This window comes from Petaurus breviceps, unplaced genomic scaffold (genome assembly GCF_028583685.1).
Source record: "Petaurus breviceps papuanus isolate PSGF00001 unplaced genomic scaffold, PetGlider_PUasm1.0 99, whole genome shotgun sequence".
Lineage (NCBI taxonomy): Eukaryota > Metazoa > Chordata > Mammalia > Diprotodontia > Petauridae > Petaurus > Petaurus breviceps.
In genome coordinates this window covers 15207288-15227945 of record NW_027187465.1, presented here as the reverse complement: position 1 = coordinate 15227945, position 20658 = coordinate 15207288, and the positions used below count along the sequence as shown (strand labels likewise).

The window sequence follows — 20658 nt, the reverse complement described above, 5'->3', positions numbered from 1 at the left end:
TTTCTTTCTTTCTTTCTTTCTTTCTTTCTTTCTTTCTTTCTTTCTTTCTTTCTTTCTTTCCTTTTTTTCTCTCCCTCTTTCCCTTCTCTATATTTAGGTTGCTTATTCATTTGGATTTTTTTTGAGATATGGTATAAAATGCTAATCTAAACCCATTTTCTGCAAAACTTTTCCAGTTTTTCCAACAGTTTTTGTTAAATAGGGAATCCTTTCTTCCATGGTTTGTATTCTTGGGTTTACCAAAAGTTGGACTTACTGCATTTGATTATTTCTGCGTTTTGCTTATCTAGTCTCTTACATTGATGTAGTTTGCAATTTTTAAAAAAACAAGTACCAAGGGGTTTTGACGATCACTACTTTATAGAATAGTTTAAGATCTGCTAATTCTAGTCCCCCTTATTCTTAATTTTCCCTCATTAATTCCTTTGAGAGTCTAGACCTTTTTTTACTCCTTAAACTGAATTCATCTAGTTCTGTAAAATAAACCCTTGGTAGTTTGATTGGTTTGTCACTAAATCCGTTAATTATCTTTGGGAGTACCATTAGCATACTGGTCCTGGAGACAGAGAACCTGGTTTCAAATTTCACCTCTGATGCTTCCTGTGTGATCTTGGGCAAATCATTTAGCCTTTTAAGCTTCAGTTTTCTCATCTATAAAATGATGGGGTTAGACTAGATAGTTTCTAAGATGATGATCTTCTGGTCATTGTTTATTACATTAATATGACCCAACCATGCACAATGAACATATCTCCATCTTCCTTTATTTCTATAAATATTCTGTTTTATAGTTGTATTTAATAAGTCCCAGAAGTGTATTGGTAGAATAATTCTCAAATACTTTATGTATTTTGTAGTTAACTTTGAATAGAATTTCTCTTGTTTCCTCTTGGCTCTTTGTTCTATTGCAGAGAAAAATGCTACTTTTCAAAAAATTTTTTTATCCTGTTCTTTTACTGAAGCTATTAATCACCTCAGTTGGTTTGTTCATTAGTTTGCTCTAGTGTTTTCCAAGTGAACCATTATGTCACATACAAAAAGGAATGATTTTGGCTCATTTTTGTCGATGTTTATACCTTTAATTTCTCTTTTGTCTTATTGTTATGGCTAACATTTTTAGAACTATGTCAAATAATACTGGGGAGAAGTGATTTGCCCCTTTAGTTATTGAGAATGCTTCCAGTGATTTCCCCTTCCAAATAATGCTAGCTCTTTTCTTTAGAAATATGCTTTTGATCATATTAAAGGAGGGCTCTTTTATGCAGAAGCTTTTTATAGGTTTTAGCACAAATGTGTACTATATTTGATGAAAACTTTTCCTACACCTATTGAAATAACCACAAGGTTTTTACTATTTATATAATTTATGCCAACAATTTTCCTAATGTTAAATCATCCTTGCATACCTGGTGTAAGTTCACCTTGGTCAAAATGAATTTAAAAATATATGGAGATATTTGTGACCAAGGAGCCTTTCTTCAGGATTTAGATCATTGGATCTAATTAGGTTCACTTCTCAGATCTGCTACTTAACACTTGTATGACTTTGGGGATTTACTTTCCCTTGCTGAACTCTAGTTTATTCAGTTGTAAAAGGATAGATTTGGGTTAGAGGGTCTTTGAGGACCTCCCATCTAAAATTCTATGATCTTGCCATATAAGTAAGTTGTGGCTCACTTCACCTGTAGGTATGGTTAGTCATGCACTCACAGGCTTAGAAATCCTTCTGGATTGTGCAGGAGGCTGATTCTTTCCTTAATCTTTGAAGTTCAGTGCTTACTTCCCCATGTGCAGGAAGCAAAAGCTAGAAGAGCAGATCACAACTCACCTTTGTGCTGGATATCAAATAGCCTTTGCTGCCAGAAGCTCCGGAAAGGTGCTATTCCTGTACCTGGGCCAACCAGGATGCAGGGTACCTGGGGATCCCGGGGCAAGTGGAAGCTGGGTGCTCTGGACAAAGGAGGAAGACGTACTTCAATACCAAATAAACAAATAAGCATACCACCAACTAAATAAACAATAATGATAATAATAGCTAGCATTTATACAGTACCTACTGTGTGCTAGTCACAGTGTTAAGTGGTTTATAAATATTTCATTTGAACTCAGACTGACTTAGAAACACTATGGTCTGTAGATATTACAGAAGCTTATGGTATTAAACTCAAATAGAAGGAACTCCAAATTGACTTGGAAAATTACAAATTGACATTATCTATGCCATATTTTATTTTCATTTTTGAAAGATTTCCCAGTTTATATCTATGTACACACACATACACACACACACGATTCTGGCTGCTTTCAGGAATTTTCCAGCAGACCCCAAGTATCTATGAGTCTGACCTTTCTGCTACTATACTTGGAGTGAGGAAAACCCAAGTTTCAATTCTGCCTCTGATACTCATTGACCAGATGACCCATGATAAGTCTCAGCCTCTCTTGGCATCAGTTTCCTCATCTGTAACATGCTGGACTCAATAGAATCTAAGTACCTTTTAGCTCTAAATCTATGGTCTCCTTATATAATCCTGAGCCTGACAAACACATTCCCCAAGAGAAGATGTGGTTTTTGCTGAGGTAGGAAAACTCTGCTCATCTGGTAAAGTTCAATTGACATAGTTCCTTTTTTTCTGAAAACTCCTTGATCAACTTGGTTTTACCTTTTTTTTTTTAAATCCCCATCACAGGACCTGGAACATAGTAAACCCTTTATATATGTTTATTGATTAGCTCATGGGGTTGTGAATGACTTTCTCCCCAGAACCCTTATAGCTTTGTGTTCTGTACTTATGGGAATGGTATAATTTAATCTCTGTGTTAGTGTCTTATCTCCCAACTAGACTATAAGCCCTGAGGCTGGGACCATGTTTTACTAAGCTTTTTAGTTCCCTTAGAACTTAGCAAGTTGTTCCACACACAGGATCATGGGTTTAAAGCTGGAAGGAACCTTAGAGATCATTGAGTACAACCCCCCCCCCTTTTTTTCTTTTACAAATGAGAAACTGAGTCCTAGGTATGTGAAGTGATTAGTTTAAGGTCACACATCAAAAATCAGGATTTGAACCCAGGTCCTTTGATACCCTAACTCTACTCCTTGCTGTTCATCCTTTGTTTTTGAGGAAGACCAATGACATCATGGTGATGTGTTGACTTGAGTGTGAATTGGATTGAAGTAAGGCAGAGCTGCACAAAGTCTTCAGCCTCGCTCTCTCTTCCAGAGTCATCAGTGTCCAGTGGCAGGATGAACGTCAGGACAGTTGGTCACGGCTTGGGATGCAGAGGATGGCCTTGGAGTCTCTGATGTCTGCCCAAGCTCTAAGTGCACCACAGTGCCTGCTTTGACTGTCTTCACGGGCATTGGACCAAATTGTTCTCACCCACTCATTCTACCCTGGGATTTTCCATGCCGCAGAGGAATGGCTGACAGAAAGCAAATCTTTTTCAGAAGGCTGGGTTGGGAGGCCATCCCTAAGAAGACTGAAGGTATCAAAGGTTTGCTTGGCACACAGTAGACACTTAATGTATGCTTGTTTCCTTTCTTCCTTCATTTCAGCAGATTACACATTTGAAAACTAAGCTCCATCACTTGATAACAAGAAGCAGGGATGAGGTTGGGAGATATCCAGGGGTTTTGGGGAGCAAGATATTGAGTGGGGTCTATTATTTAAATGTATGAAATAGCCCAGCCATACTGACTTGATTACTCTGCTTTTCTGAATGGTTCTTTTCCTGGGGACAGGGAAGGAAACTACAGTCTGATTTTTATGGGAGGGATTTCTCTGCCTGCATACCTTAACTCCATGAATCAAGTAAAGTACTCAGACTGGCACTCCCGTCTGCTAGACCCCTCCCATTTGTCCCAGCCCCATTCCAATTGTCACTTACCCTCGAACAAAACAGGGTACCACTTCCTCTGGCTGTATTCGGTTGAGCCAGGAAGAGCAGACCCCATGGTGGATAGGTCCTTCCCCATCTGACAAAGAAACACAAGAAATAGGTAGTCTGGCTGCCCAGCTGCTGCCACCAAGTCCCCTCCCATGAAATCCACACCTGAAGGAGCAGCCTGGATCTGCCCTGGGATATTTGGTGCAAGAATTCTTAAATTGGGGTCCATGAACTCATTTTAAAAAATATTTTAATAACTATGTTTTAAGAGAATTGGTATCCTTTGCAATCCTGTGTATTTTACATTATGCATTTAAATTTAAATACTTTACTTTGAAAAGGGGGTCCATAGGCTTCATTTGAGTGCCAAAGGGCTCCATGATGCTATGAGAGGTTAAGAACCCTTGGTAGTAGAGTCTGTCAGACAGACCTGGGTTCAAATCCTGCCTTAGATACTTAGTAACTGTGTGACCCTTTTAGTGGCATAGTGTCTTCCTCTATAAAATAAGGTGGTGAGTAGAGTTCTCTAACCACTGTACAACTTAGCAGCTGTGAAATTTTCAATGGATACCACATGGCATTTCAAAGTTTACAAAGTGCTTAATATATGCTCTCTCCCTCCTTTGAACCTTCTAACAACTCTATGAGAAATATTATCTCTCTTCTTCCCATTTTATAGATAGGAAAACTGAGACTCAGAGAGAAACATGCTCATGATATGAACTTCTAAAAGTCATGAGTGGGATTTAAACCCAGGTCTCCCTTACTCCAAGCCCAGGCTTTATTCCAGGGGGCAGAATGACCGCTGAGGTCTCTTACAGCTCTGAATCTGTGACCCAGTGAGGTAACAGAAATGCCCAGAGGAACAGCTGAAGGGAGCCAGCGATGAGTTTTGTGATGGCTCTTAGTTTGTGATAGGTCTTAGAATCATAGATTTAAACCTGCAAGAGGCCTTAGAGTTAATCTAGTCCAACCATCATCATCATCATCATCATCATCATCATCATCATCATCATCACAACTACAATAATAGAAACAACAAGAATACTAATAGTTAGTATTTGCAGAATGCTCCAAAGTTTATAAAGCACTTTCCAAATATTCTCATTTGATCCTTATAACAACCCTGTGAGAACAGTGCTGTTATTATCCTCATTTTACAGAAGTAGAAACTGAGGCAGCCAGTGGTTAATGACTTGCCCAGGGTCACACAGTTAGTAGGCATCTGAAGCAGGATTCAAATTCAGGTCCTTCTGACTCCAGGCCTTATTGGGCCACCCAGCTGCCTCTCATTTTACTGAGGAAGAAACTAAGTGGCCTGCCGAAGGTCACACAGGTATTGTCAAAGGCAGGATTTGAACCCATGTCCTCTGACTTCTAGTCCAGGGTTCTTTTCACTAGGCAGTTACTGTATTGTTTTTCCTCTATGTCCCCTCTGCCCTTAGGGGACTTTTGGGGCTATGGATGTGGAAGAGCCCTAAGGAAGGATTTGGTTTAGGGCTGTGTGAGCAAGGCATTGACCTCTGGCTCCACTCCCCGTGGAGGGAGGGTGGGGTGTCTGCCTCTGCCTACCTCGGGTGCGGTAGGACACAACCGCCACGGTCAGATGCACTTCATCAGGGTACATGTCCGGGGAGGAGCTGATGGAGTAGTAGCGGGGCTGCAGCAGGGACAGCTGGGTCAGCAGGAGAGTGGCCGGCATCTGCACCGATGGGAATTCCTCCAGGGCCTCCACGATCGTGGGGTTCTTGCCCCATTTCCACTCCTCATACTCCTGTAAGCCCTGTTAGCCCCAAGGCAGGGGGAAAGGCAGCTTGAATCAACTTGGAGGGTCGTTAACTGAGAGTGAAAAGGATCTCAGAGAGCTGGAAAGAACCGTAGTGACCGTTCTCATTTCTATCTCATTTTTCAGAAGAGGAAACTGAGTCCCAGAGAGAGGAAGGGACATAGCCAAGGTCATATAGGCAGCAATGATGATACTTAGCACTTTTAAGGTGCTTTGCAAATGGATATCACTTGGTCCTCATCAAATTTATACTGTTATTCTTTATATTTTATAGATGAGGAAACAGGCTGGGAGGTTGAATGACTCATCTAGGGTCACACAGTTTATAAGGCAGGATTTGAACTCAGGTCTTCTTGACTCCAAGCCCATTAGGCACAGAAGCCATATCTGAACCCAGGTTGTCTGGCTTCCAATCCAATGCTCTTTTGATAATACCATGGATTGTGCTCTCTGATAGAGATTACAAGAAACCCAGAGAAGGACCCTGACGTCAAAGAGAAATGTGAAAAGTCCATGGGGCTTGGCCCAGCCCAGTCTCATGGAGTTGTCACTTATCTCTTTTTTTTCCTTGTGGCCGACCCCGGAGGACTCAGTAGGTAACACTGGTAGATAAGTAGATAACACTGAACTTGGAGTCAGGAAGGGTTCAAATCCTGCCTCAGTCACTAGCTGTATGACCATGGACAAGTCACTTCATCTCTCTCAGCCTCTGTTTCCTCATTTGAGGGGGGGTTTGCCTTGATGGCCCCCAATTCCCTTCTCCTTCCAAAGCGAAGATTCTCTGAACCTGAGGCCAGTGAAGTTTCCCAGAGAAGGTCACAGAGGAACCAAGTATCTGAGGCAAGATTTGAACCAAGATTCTTCCACATCAGAGCTAGTGCCCTTTCCAGTATATCACATTGGCCCCTCTGAGTCCTCTCTTCTCCAAGGCTAAATATCCTCAGTTACTTTGATCCTCATGGGAACTCTAGGGCTTTTGCCTTCTGGCTGCTCTTCTCTGGATTCTCTCAAATGTATCCATTCCTTCCCTAAAATGCGATGCCCAGAAATGAGCCCGATGCCCCCAATGTGGCCCAAGTGGGGCAGAGTTCCTGTCCCTCTTAACAGCCCGAGAGCTCCTTAGGTTTCTTCATCTTTGGCTCACCTCTTGTCAAGCCTCCCTCCCAGGGCTGAGATTCAGCCACTGGGCGAGGAGACTGGACTGAGCCTCACCTTGCTGAGGACCAGCAGACGCTGTTTCTCCTTCTCATTCGTGGCCAACGAGGCAAACTGCTGCAGCTGTAGGGGTGTCGGGGGCGTCGTGATGTCCAGGTAGTACTTAAAGGCCTGGAAGATGGTGCAGGGTGGGATTCGGTGTTCATCCGTCCAGTTACTGATGACACCTGTGTGGGGACAATGCCACCCCCCACAGTTACTCGGCATTCACTCATCCGGGCACTGGCTCAGGCACAGGGGGCACAGACCCTCAAGATGACCAAGGTCCTGCCTGCCTTCAAGCAGCAGACACTCTGGAGAGGGAGGGGCAAGTGGGGCATTTCCATAAGTAAATATTCTGTCTGTCTCCTTATTGTTTCCTGGACCTGTGACTGGGTTAGTGTGGGAAGCTCCTGGTGACAGCTTCCCTGCCAATGAATACAGGCACCCTTCATGTACCCAGGCTCTTCCCGATGCTGAGGCTAGCTCATTAACCCTTAGGCAATACTGCTTCTCTGAGTCCGCATGTTTCCAGGAAAAGTGGGGGAAGTCTCCATGTATGTAACAATGATGACAGTGGACGTTTGTATGACGTCTCAAGGTTAGCAAAGCAAGGGAGGGATGGAGGCAGGCCCTGATGGATGTAACAAATGTAATAGTGGATTATAGCAATAATAATAGCTGACATTTTTACAAAGGACATTCTGTTCATTTGTTCCTTACAAAAAAATCTCTGTATCTACCATGCCATGAAGGAAACAAGAATTTTTTAAGTGATCATGGGCCTGGCATGGTGCTAAAAGGTTTACAAATATTATCACATTTGATCCTCACAAAAAACCTGGGAGACAGGTACTATTATTATCCTCATTTTATAGCTGAGGAAAGAGGTTATGTGACTTGCCCAGGGTCATAGAGCTAGTAAGTATCTGAGGCTGGATTTGAACTCAGGTTTTATAGGCCCAGTTCTCTAACCACTGCACCCCTTAGCGGCTATGAAATTTTCAATGGATATCACATGGCATTTTAAAGTTTGCAAAGTGCTTAATGTATGCTATCTCCCTCCTTTGAACCTCCTAAAAACTCTATTAGAAATATTACCTCTCTTTTTCCCATTTTGTAGATGGGAAAACAGACTTGGAGAGGACCTTGCCTATGATGTGAGCTACTAACAATCATGGGTGGGATCTGAACCTAGGTCTCCCCCATGCCAAGTCTAGGCCTTATTCTCTATGCCAGAGAGGAAAAGCATGGAGAAGAAATAAGTAAATATAAATATAAAAGTATATAAATATGTAAGTAAATAAATATATAAATACTAGAGGAAAAAAGTGGTCGACTCCACACTACCAGTGTGATGTGTGTTGGTGAGTTATGATGAATTCCTGGAAGTTCCAGGTACTTCAGTGGGAATTTATCTGGTCTTTTAGAGAGAATTGTCTAACAGAGAGAGAACAAGTGGTTTTGGAGAATGAGAGATGCCCTCCCACCTGGAGTTTAAAGGTTCGAATGAAACAACTGGTCTCACTTAGCATCACAGAATCATGGATTTTTGAGCTGAAAGGGACCTTAGGGGCTTTTTGGTCCAACCCTCTTATTTTACAGAGAAGGAAACTGAGGGCCTGAGTGGTGGAGTGATGCCAGCTCTTAGGTACCCAAGATGGAATGGTGACCCAAAGTCCTCTGACCTCAAATCCTCTTTTCCTCATGGCACAACTCCCTCTTCATGCCTTTGTGCCATGCCCATGATATCCCAGAGGAATGATGGCATTCTTTTGGGGACATGGAGAGGGGCTAGAGCCAAACATCCCCATAGTTACCCAAAGCTGTGTTCCTCTCCTCCAGAAGCTCCACTTTCACCAGCTGGTTGGCAGGAGGGGCATCCTCGAGGCGATCGATCAGGGCATTTACCATATCCTCATGGTTACCAGGGAACACACCCAGATGGTCCCCAGGCTGGTACTGCAGCTCTTGGTTCCCATTGGTGTGGAGACGCACAAAGATGGTTGATCGACTAAAGGAAGAATTGGGAATTAATTTAATGAAAGCCACTAGCCCATTCCAACTGACCTCAGTCAACCTCAGATTTTTCTCTGCCTCTTTCTTAGAGTGAATAGATGGTACAAAATTGAGGCTAATGGCCCTTTATTCAATTCAACAAGCATTTATTAAGTGCCTACTGTTTGAAGGTGCCATGCTGGGCAACCATGGCTCTAGTCCAAGAGTCCTTGTTCTCTGTAAGTTACAAAATCCTTGCTCCCTAGGGTCAGAGTGGCTAGCACTACCTACAAGGCTGAGAGATCTCGGGATCTACAAAAACTTTCACTAGCCTACACAGCTTGTTCGCAACCCACTGGTTGTCCCCAATTCTACTTCTAGGATTTTTAGAGTGTTAGAGCTGGTCTTTGAGAGGCCATCGTGATGGGGCTTGGCCAAGCAAAGAGAGAAATCTAGTCGGAGACCATCTAGTCCGACCCTTTAGAAAGGAAATTGAAGTCCAGGAAAACAAAACAATTTGACCAAAGTCTCCCCCTGTTATAAATAGCAGAGGTCCAATTAGAACCCAGATCCTCAAACTTCCAAACCAGTATATGCTCCAAAATATTATGATGACTCTCAGGTGCTGCTTGGGTCAAACTGAATTTGGTCACCAATAAAGCACTGTGATGTCAGTGTCAGAGGAAGGGGAAATATATATATATATATGTATATATATATACACACACATATATGGCAGTCTATCTTTTTTTCTTTCATAATCTTTGTCACTTCTTTTCAGGCTCCCTTTTGCCTTGAGTCATGGGGTAATACAGCATATGCTAATTTGAATGTGCCTCCCTCCTCCCACCATGAATTCCCAGGATCCTCTTCTTCTAGCCTGTACTACTTTTAGCATGGGTACACTGGCATCTCATTTTTCACAATGACTGCAGTCCTACAAAGTTTCACATTTCATTTTTTTTTTGGTAAGTCAAATCCAAGTTCTTCCACCGATTTGCATTAGAATTTCAGAAATGTGTTCTCTCCCCAACTCCAGCCCCATTTCTTATTGACCTGGGCGTTTGGAAAATGGAATTTTCTTTTCTCTTCACCTTTTTTTTAAAAGTCATAAATGATATATATATTAATACTTAGATATATGGGGAAATTTTTATTTTGAACCTGACCTGTGATTTGTTGTAAGGATTGGTGTAAGGAACTCCCAAGGAGGACCCTTTCTCTGTCAGAACAGGTTGCATCCTGTTCTACAAATTATACCCTTGAAGAGTTGACTAGGTCATTTATAATTTAGTGTATTTATTTACTCTTGTATTTGCCCCCCATTTTTTTTTAATTTTCAATTCCAAATTTTCTTCCTCCCCTCCCTTCCATTGAGAAGGCAAACAATCTGATATAGGTTATGCATCTGCAGTCATGCAAAATGTATCTCCATATTTCACTAGGTCATTTAGAGTTTAAATGATTTACTTTGGGTCACACAGATAGTATATGTCAAGAGACTGAATTTGAACTCAGGTCTTCCTGACTATGTGTCTGACCCTTTCTAGAATAGGACACTGCCTTTCATGGGAAGCTTTTTACTAATTAAATGAAACTTTTGGTGAAATGTATTTTTGTAATGCAGATCAGCTCTCCTTAATTTTTTGCCCTTTGTAAGATCATCTTCTCAACTTGATTTTCTTAGAAACTGAATGTAGCTCATGTTTGATTGGATTTAGAGGCCACATTCCTGAGCAGCTGACCACTGTTTGTCTTTGGATGAATCTCTTGTCCCTCTGAGCTACAGATTCCCTCATTTGCAAAGAGGGTTTTGTCTAAGCCTGAGGGGCAACAGAGCTGGCATCAACACACTGCCCAGATTTAGGAACTGGGATACTCACTACCTGTAGCTCGGGGACCCAGCAGGGGGCACTGTGGGTACTCCTTTTTTCTCTTCACTTGGCCAGGCCCCATCATGATGGCCTCTCAAATGTCAACGTAATTATTTTCTGCTTTCTCGCAGAATCACCAGGATTTCTTTCAGAAATATCATTTGCCTGCAATTCCTTCTCCAGTGTGGGAGAAATGCCGAGGCCCTGCAGCCTGCGGAGCTGCTTTTTTTCGCCCCCAAATCGTGCTTAGTTGGTGGAACTCTTGGGTCAACTCATGCTTGCCCTCTTGTAGATATCAAAATGTGCTTAGGCAGATAAGACTGGAGAACACTGGACGGAAGCTGGCCTAGCTGTGTGGGTGGGTCCAGCACTGTTCCTCTGGCAGGGCGGGGGCCAGAGGATAGTTCTTCCAAGGGTGCTGCAGACCAAGCAGAGAGTCCAGGAGCCCAGCTATGGCTTCTTCTTGTGGCATGATCTCAGGGTTGGCTTGCCAGCTTTGACTGATCTGAACAGGCAGATTTCCACCAAAGGAATGGTTAACTGAGTAGAGGGATTACCATTTTTGATTCACCATGGGTGACACTGGCCTGGGGGGTAGGGCAGTTTTCCAGCGTGTCAATAACTTAGGGGTTGCCCTAATGCCCTAAGATGCTTTTTCAGCTTGTGACACATACATAGACTTGTTACACAAACTAGGGGGCTGGAAGGATCATGGGATCCCAGAGCTGGAAAGGACTTCAGAGATCATCTAGTCTAATGCCCTCATTTTACAGGTGAGGAAAATGAAGCACAGAAAGGCCAAATGACTTGCCCAAAGTCAGCGGATCTGAGAGCTGGAGATAGGAGGCCACAGGGGCCATCCAGTCCAAGCCTCTGATTTTACAAAAGAGGAAAGTGAGACCAAGGGACTTGTCCCAGGTCACAGAAGCAGAAAGTATAAGAGGCAGGATTTGAACCCAGGTTTTCTGAGCCAATGCTCTTTCCATGGTACTGTAGTTACTCCCCTCGATTCTGGTCCCACCTTCCCAACTAGGCTAGCTACTGTCTGGGGTTCTCCAGCTTGCCCTTGTTTTTATCTGCTTGGCTACATTTTGATATCTGTGAGATACGCCATGAGTTGGTCCAACTGTTGTCAGCTCTTGGTTGGTACATAAAAAGCACATAAAAAGAGGGGTATTTGTTTTGGATTCAGCATTCTATTCCCTCCAACTCCTATTCATTTTTTAAAAAACTAAGCCAGTGATTTCATTGGAAGAGGGAACTCCCAGATAAGGAAACTCCCTCTCCCAACATAGGTCAGCACCTCCTCTGAAATTTAGTCTTTGAGAGATGCCCTAGAACACCAAAAGGTTAAGTGACAAAGTCTAGGGTCACAAAGCCAGCCTGTGCCAGAGCCTGGACTTGAACCTAGGCCTTCTTGACCCCAAGGCTGACTTTATCCATTGCTCTACCTATCATAATAATAGCACCTCCCTCTCAGGGTTGTTGTGAGGATCAAATAAGATTAAGAATCATAAAGCACTTAGCACAGTGCCTGACACATAGTGTTATATAAATGTTTATTGTTGTTCAGCCATTATCAGTTGTGTCCGACTCTTTGTGACCCCATTAGAGGTTTTCTTGGCAAAGATACTGGAGGGGTTTGCCATTTTCTTCTCCAGGTCATTTCATAGATGAGGAAACTGAGGCAAACAGGGTTAAATGATTTGCCCAGGGTCACACAGCTAGGAAGTGTCCGAGGCTGGATTTGAACTCAGGAAGATGAGTCTTCCTGACTCCAGTCCAAGCATTTCATGCACTATGGCACCACCTAGCTGCCTATAATATAAATGTTAGCTATTATTACTCTATACCACATTCATAAGTATGGCAGGCATTAATAATAACAGCTATTATTTATATAAGTTCTTTACAAGTATCTCATTTGATTCTCACAACAACCCTTGGAGGTGTTATTATTATCCCCATTTTACAGATGAGGAAACTGAGTCAGGCGATGGTTATATGACTTGCCCAGGGTCCTACAACTAGTAAGTGTCTGAGGCTGGATTTGAACTCAGGTCTTTCTGACTCAAGGCTCAGTGCTGTCTCCACTGTGTTACTTTGCTGCTATACAGTCCAACCACTTCGAGTAGGAATTATTCCTGAGGCTCAACCTTTACTTGAAGACCTCACAAAATGGGAAGATTCCCTCATTGTGGAGGAAGCCCATTGTACTCCAGGGAAGCTCTCATTGTTTAAAGTTCTTTCATGACACCTAGCCTAAACCGGTCTCTGCAATTTATTTCTGCCCTATGGGTCCCAGCACAAAAAGGCTAATTCTTCTCCCATAGGATACTCCTTTAACTCTTTGAAGAAAGGTATCATGTCTTCCTAAGGCTGCTCTTCAGACCCTACATCCTCAGTTCCACCACCTGACTGTTAGAGGCACGGTTTCCAGTCTCCTTCCCATCCTGCTTCTCTTTTTTTGAATAATCTCCATCGTGTCAATGTTTTTCCTACAGTGTGTCACTCTGACTACTTCCAGTGGGGTCTGACTAGGGCAGACCATAGAGATTCTACCACTGCCCTCAGTTTTGCCACCATTAAGGTTAAGAACAGCCTTCCATTCAACCACAGGTTAACGTTAAACCTTAGTGTTTGATGTGCAGTATTCAGAGGAATACTGAAAAACAACCCATACCCTCTCTTTTCAGGGGGAACCAATTTAGGTTACTAGATCTATCCAAAGAGATTCGGTCGGGAACCCTGCGTACCTGATGTCCCATTAGTACCCAAGCCATTCTCTCCATTGCGGCCAGGTCCATCTCCCCACCTCGTGCCAATTCCTACGCCTCTCCATGTTTCTCATGCTCTCCTTACTTTTCCCCAAGAGGCCTCCCCTTTTCCCTCTGCTTAATTAAAACCTGCTCATTCTTCAAGGATCATCTCTCCTCCTTCATAAAGCTTCACTTGACAACTACAAGAAGCTGCTGGTTTCCTGCTCCTTGGTGTTTACTCTGCAATTGGGTGAATGGTGATGCTTTGCTTGTGTTCTACAGTCTGAACAGGCAGATTTCCACCAAAGCAATGACTGAGAAGAGGGATTAACATACATATCTAATTGATTAGTCATGTCAGACTCATGAGCCCATTTTGGGGGTTTTCTTGGCAAAGACACTAGAGTGTTTTGCTATTTCCCTCTCCAGCTCATTTCACAGATGGGACAAACTGAGGCAAACAGGGTGAAGTGACTTGTCCAGGGTCACACAACTAGTAAGTATCTGAGGCTGGATTTGAAATCGGGCCCAGTGTTCTATCCACTGGGTCACCAAGCTGCCCCATGATTCACTCTTTAAAAATAAATAAATAAAAAGAACTCTTTATTAAAACATATGAACATATTATTAAATAGGAAAATAGAGAACCTTTCAGAATATACTTTAAGAGAAGTAAACGCCTAGGGTATTTGCTCACTTATCCTTAACTCTTACTAATCTAATCTATCTCTAACCTCATTCACAAACCTTGATCAAAACAGTATTTCCAGCCAACTGTCTCCTAGATCTCTTAATTTAGAGTTAAAGGTTCTTCTCAGGGCCTAGACTCAGTGCTCAGTATAGTGCCTGGAACATAGTAGGCATTTAATAAGGGCTTATCTATTTACTGACTGTGGATGACAGTGGATCCAAAACCCTTGCAGGAGTCTTACAGATATGGTATGTCTACAACTACTGAAATAATTCCAATTAGTTTTAAAATCATTGCTTCTTCTTTCACGTGTTTCTGTTCGGCAAAACAGGAAGGGAGATTGGATGGCCCTGTGGGGGCCCGTATATTGTCTGTCTCACTGTGATAGTTTGAAGGGGATTTCCCAATTAAAAAAAGAGGGGTAGAGAGCCTTCTCTTCCCAATAGGGATTAGCAATTGCCATTTGAACTTTGTTAGTCCTATAAATAGCAGTGTTTGTCCTTTCCATGTGAGAATTCTCTTAGCAATGGCTGGGGATCTGCTACTTCTGAGAAGTCACTTACTTCTTGTAAATCAGGGCTTTTTCTCCTTCTCAGTCTGATCACCCCTAAGGGACTTTCCAACTCTATAATCCTTAGGAAGATAGCCAACCTTTGAGGCTAATAGTGGATTCTGCCCAATTTTGGAATGACACCAACAGTAATAACTAACTCATAAGGGCAGTTAGGTGGATCAGTGGATAGAGCACTGGGCTGGATAGAATCAGGAAGGCCTGAGTTTAAGTCCAGCCTTAGGTACTTACTAGCTGTGTGACCCTAGACAAGTCACTTAACCCTGTTTGCCTCAGTTTCCTCAAAGGTAAAATGAGCTAGGGAGGGAAATGGCAAACCACTCCAGCATCTCTGCCAAGAAAACTCCAAATGGCATCACAGAGAGTCGGACATGACTGAAAATGACTGAGCAACAGTAACTTAGCTAGTGTTCTAAGTGCTTCACAGACATTATCTCATTTAATTATCACCACAACCTTAGAAGACAGGGGCTATTATTAACTCCATTTTACAAATGAGGAAACAAGCCAAGAGAGAATAAGTGACTTTCTAGTACATATCTGAGGCAGGATTTGAACTCAGGTAGTCTAGTGCTCTATTGACCACACCACCTAGCTGCCTCGCTCAGGTCCCCAAGTCATCCTCTTTCCTTTTCCCATCACGGTCACCAACCTTCACTCTCTACCACAGGGGACAGAAATTGGCAAAGGAGACACAGCAAAGCCAGGAGTGAGTGAAGGTGTTGGAGCTGAGACAGTGTCAGCATTGAGAACTGGAAAGAATATTCATCCTTCCAGGAAGGTTGGCTTTGGCAGGAGGAGAGAGACCCCAGAGGGTCTGGAGCCATGAACGGTGGGATGAAGCCTTACCTGGAGTTAGGGCTCTGAAGGTTCTGACGGCTCAGGAGGCGGGCAGCAGATACTCGTTTTTTGTGAATGCTGTACAGACCTGGGGGAAAGAAACCTCCTGAGATGGGGTGGCCAGTTGTCCCTGGAACCGCCCTTTAAGCCAGGCCCACCAATCATCCTAACCCTCGGTCTTAGCTGAGCTACATAATATGCTGTTTTTGCTGTTCAGTCTTTTCAGCTATGTCTGACTCTTTGTGACCCTGTTTGGATTTTTTTTTTGGCAGATTTTGGAGTGCTTTGCCATTTCCTTTTACAGCTCTTTTTTTTTTTTTTTTTACAGATGAGGAAACTGAAGCAAACAGGGTTAAGTGACTTGCCCAGGGTCATACAGCTAGTAAGTGTATGAGGCTGGATTTGAACTCAGGTCTTCCTGACTCCAGGCCCAACTCTCTATCCACTGTACCACCTAGCTGCCCACATTGTGTAATAACTAGCATTTACAAAGCGCTTTGCAAGTATTATCTTATTTGATCATCACAACCCTGGGAGGTAGGGACTAAGGTTAAATGATTTCCCCAGGGTCCCCCAACTAGTAACTATCTGAGGCATGATTTGAATTCAGGTATTTCTGACTCCAGCCACTGAGCCATCTGGCTGCCTCTAATCCTAACCTGGTCCTCAGCTTGCTCTTGGAAGGCACTTGTCCCCATTACCTACTTCTACCTCAGCCCAGGACCTTTTCCGATGCCTCCTCATCCCTCTAGAATGACTTTCCACTGCTCCCTTCCCCTCCTCCCTGGACCCTTTGCACACTTACTGCAGCTTGCCCTGAGCCAACCAAGGACAAGGGAAGATTCAGATCCTCACCCCGCCCCCCCTTTGTCATTCCTATCGTTTTATCATCCCTAAATGGAGAATGATAATGCCAACTCCTGTGCACAGAATGCTTTACTAGGCATACCCTAGGATCACAGAGTTAGAGCAGAAAGAAACGTTGGAAGCAATCTCTCCAGCCACCTCATTTTTAAAGATGAGGAAACTGAGACAAACAGGGTTAAGTGACTTGTCTAGGGTCACACAGCTAGGAAGTGTCTGAGGCTGGATTCAAACCCAGATCTTCCTGATTCTAGACCTGGCGCTCTAGCCACTGTGCCCCCAGCTGCCCTATATGTACCAGTGGTCTTTGCCATTAGAATGTAAGTTCCTTGAGGGCAGGCATGATTTCTTTGGCTTTTCTTTGTACCCTAGCATTTATTGTCACGCACAGAGTAAATATTTATTGACTGAATGAATGGTTCAGCTGAAGCCATTAAGGATCCCAGTGGTGAGATGTATAATAAGCCAGAATCTGGGAGGTATAAAAGAGCTTCATTTTTCTCCTGAGCACTAATGAATTTTGACTTCTGATTTTTCCCTACTTAGCCCTCCAATATGGAAGCCCTACTGACTAGAAGGCTATATTTTTATTACATAGTTAGATGGTTCAGTAGACAGAGCAGTGAATGTAGAACCAGGAAGACTTGAGTTCAAATTTGATCTCAGACTTACCAGCTGTATAAAACTGAGCAGTTCACTTAAACTGTCTGCCTCAGTTTCCTAATCTGTAAAATGGGGATGATAATAACTCTTACCTCCAGGGCTGTTGTGAAGATCAAACGAGATGATATTTGTCGAGAATGTCTCAAGCCTTAACATGCTGTATAAATACTCACTATTCTCATTAGCCACACACGCATATTTGGCTTGGCATGGGCAGTACCATCAGTGCCAACCAGAAGGGTGAGGGTGATAGGTCCCTACCTTGGGTGAGCTCTGGGGCTTCAGCCACGTAGGTCAGTCGGAACTTGTTCCTTTTCCAGCTTCGGTCGTTGCTGATGAGGGAGTTGTTGGCCTTCTCGATGTTGACATCATCCCCCACACAGAACACATCACAGGCTGCCTGTAGCACATACAGAGTTTTCAGACACCTCCCCTTAGGCTGAGGGAGCCTGGCTCTCCCCCTCCTCCCAGACTGCTCCTAGCTAGATATACTGCACTTTTAAATAAATTAAATGTTTTACTAAAAACTCAACATTAAACACCAATATTGCCAAAATATACTTCTTGAGTAACTGTTTATACTTAATTTCAATGTGTACTATATTAGGGCAATTTTAAGCAGCCCCCTTTTCCCCTTCATCCCCATGAGGGTTATTTAACAAAAGATCCTTAGACAAAAATTACATTTATTCTGTTAATTTTTTATTTACTAGCTAGCATCAAAGAATTTAGAGCTGGAAGCTAGTTCAATTCCCTCATTTTACAGGTGAAAAAACTCATAGAGGTTACTTGCTCAAGGTCACACAGGTTTCCTATAATTGACCAAGCTGGGATTCCCACTAAGGTCACGGATGATGGATCTAAAGTTCAAAGGGGCTTTAGAGGTCATCTAGTACAGCAACCTTCTCATTTTACATAAGAGGAAACTGAGGCAGAGAGTGGCAAAATAATTGGCGGTCAGAGATCCTCTGACTCCAAGGACAACCTGCCTCACCACATTCCAAGTGCCTTCCCTACTTGAGCCTTGAAAGAGTTTTGTCAGGTCGTCTCTTAAGATATTATCCTCATTTTACAGATGAGGAAACTCAGGCAGAAAGATGGGAAGTGACTTGCCCAAGGTAACAGCAAGCACCAAGGGCAGAATTAGAATCGATGAAGACCAAGTCTGCACACATTCCAATAACGGCGACTTCTCATTAACTTTGTCTTTGGTTATAGCTGGTGTAAAACTCCGCTTATGCTGTTTATCACCCCTTTGCATTATTTCACAAAGATCATTCCAGATTTCTCTATATTCTTCATACTTGTCAGTCTTAGTTTGAACTATTTCATTAAAATAGGGAATAGGACTGGACCTAAGAATTTATTGGTATGGGAAACTCTAGGGTGGAGGAATACTCTCTGTCAATGAAGGCAATTGCCTAGAGTATTGAGAGCGGAGGTGACTTCCTCAGAGTCAATCAATCAATTAATATTTGTTAAGTACCTACTACGTGACAGGGACTGTGGCCAAAAGACAGCCCCTGCCCTCAAGAGGCTTACAATCTAATGGAAAAAAATAAGCATTTATATAGGTCCTACTATGTGTGCCAGGCACTGTAGTAAGTGCTTTAAACATATTATGTTCTTTCATCCTCACAATATCCTTAGGAAAATAGGTGCTGCTATTAATCCATTTTACAGCTGAGGAACCTGAGATAAACAGAGAAGTGTAGATGCCCAGGGTCACACACAAGATCACTTTCACCTTTCTGGCTTTGTGGCTAGGCTCTCTATCTCCTACACCACACTGGGATCTCTACATTAACATCCCATAATTCATTTCTCTTCTTCCCTATGGCTGGACATTTAGGTGACTTCCAGTTTTTTTTTTTATCTCCCTTAATTCTTCCCCCTTTATCTGTAAAATGAGAGGAATGGATTAGATTATTTTTAAGGTCCTTTCCAGCTTTAAATCTACTATCTTACTTAGTAAATAATAAAATATAACAATGCCATTATTAAAAATATCTTTGAACAGATAAATGTTTTGTGAGAGACAGTTAGGCGTCTCTTTTAGCTTTGTGATCTTTTAGCTTTTAGCTGTGTGATCCCGGACAAATTACTTAAGTCAGTTTGCTTCAGTTTTCTCATTTGTAAAATGAACTGGAGAAGGAAATAGCAAACTATTCTAGTCTCTCTGCCAAGAAAATCACAAATGAGGTCACGAAGAGCCAGACACGACTGAAAAACAATTACAAGACCTTTGTGAGAGGTTTACCCTGCTAGACTTTTCGAGGGAAGGGACTTCTTGGTGCCCTAAACAGCGCTTTAGGAGAGTGTCTGGCAGAGAGCAGGTACTAAGATGTCATCAATGGACCACAACCTGACTCTTTGCGCGGGCTGACACTCATGCTTTCACCCTGCTGGTTGTGCCAACGTTCCAGCTTCATCAAGGGCAAAGACCCTTCCTTCAAGAGTCAGCTAAAATCTCGCCTTCCACAGGATACCCTTGCTGGTCCTCCCGGTCTGGTAGGGCCCTCACCTCTAAGGTTGCCTTTAATCCCCTCTGAATGGATCTTCTATGTACATAATTATTGGCATATTGTCTCTCCCACTCGAAAGCAAATTTTGCAAAGGCAAAGACCGTTTTTGTTTTCCTTTGCATAGTTAAACATAGTGCCTGGAACACAGTAGGTACTCAATAAATGCTTGACTGACTTCCTTGTTAAACTTTCCACCTCTTCTCTCTCTCTGTCTCTCTTTCTGTGTCTCTGTCTCTGACTCTGTCTCTGTCTCTCTCTCAAACTTTCTCTCTCCAAATGCACACACACACTGCATATATGTATAGATATTTGCCTAAGAAAGCCAAAATGCAGAAGCCTGTAGTTTCTTATACAATCCTCCAAGACTGGTGTTTGGTGGTGGTGAAATTCACAATTACAGAGAAAGTGAGAAGAAATAAAGCAAAGGGGGTGGACTTGAACACTTCTCTAGCTCTAAAATTCTGTGATTCCATATGGAAAAACATATGGATTATAAAGGAGGATGTCATGGGCAGCTGGTGATACAGTGGGTAGAGTGCTGGCTCTAAAGTCAGGAAGACCTGAGTTCAAATCTAGCTATGGGAACCTGGAGAGGTCACTTAAACTCTCCCTCAGTTTTCTTACTTGTAAAATGGGGATACTTATAGTAGCTATCTTGCAGGATTATTGTGAGGATCCCATAAAATAATATTTGTAAAAGTGTTTAGCACCATGCCTGGTACAGAATAGGTCTCATGATAATAGTGATTATAACAAGAGCATCAGCTAGGATTTATATGGGTTGGAACATTCTTCCAAACAAGGAATTCTGAACCATTTTTGTGTCCGTCTGTTGGCCAGCGATCTGGTGAAGCCTATAGACCCCTCCTCAGAATCATGTTTTTAAACGTATAAAATAAAATACATGGGGTTACAAGAAAAAACACATATCAAAATAGTTATTAAAATATTAACACTCCTTCCCACCCAAATTCACAAACCCATCCCCTTCTGAAATCTATCCAT

At 42.7% G+C, this 20658-nt stretch overlaps 1 protein-coding gene across 1 annotated transcript in view; it reads right to left on the bottom strand.

Moving 5' to 3' along the window:
• NOS1 (nitric oxide synthase 1) overlaps positions 1-20658 on the bottom strand; it is a 143133-nt gene that overhangs the window by 11834 nt on the left and 110641 nt on the right. The window contains exons 19-25 of the mRNA XM_069081409.1: positions 17390-17528; positions 15611-15689; positions 8689-8882; positions 6887-7056; positions 5461-5671; positions 3889-3976; positions 1829-1950 (exon numbers count right to left, since the gene is read on the bottom strand). Coding sequence (XP_068937510.1) covers positions 1829-1950; positions 3889-3976; positions 5461-5671; positions 6887-7056; positions 8689-8882; positions 15611-15689; positions 17390-17528 — 1003 coding nt within the window. The remainder of the gene's footprint in view (positions 1-1828; positions 1951-3888; positions 3977-5460; positions 5672-6886; positions 7057-8688; positions 8883-15610; positions 15690-17389; positions 17529-20658) is intronic.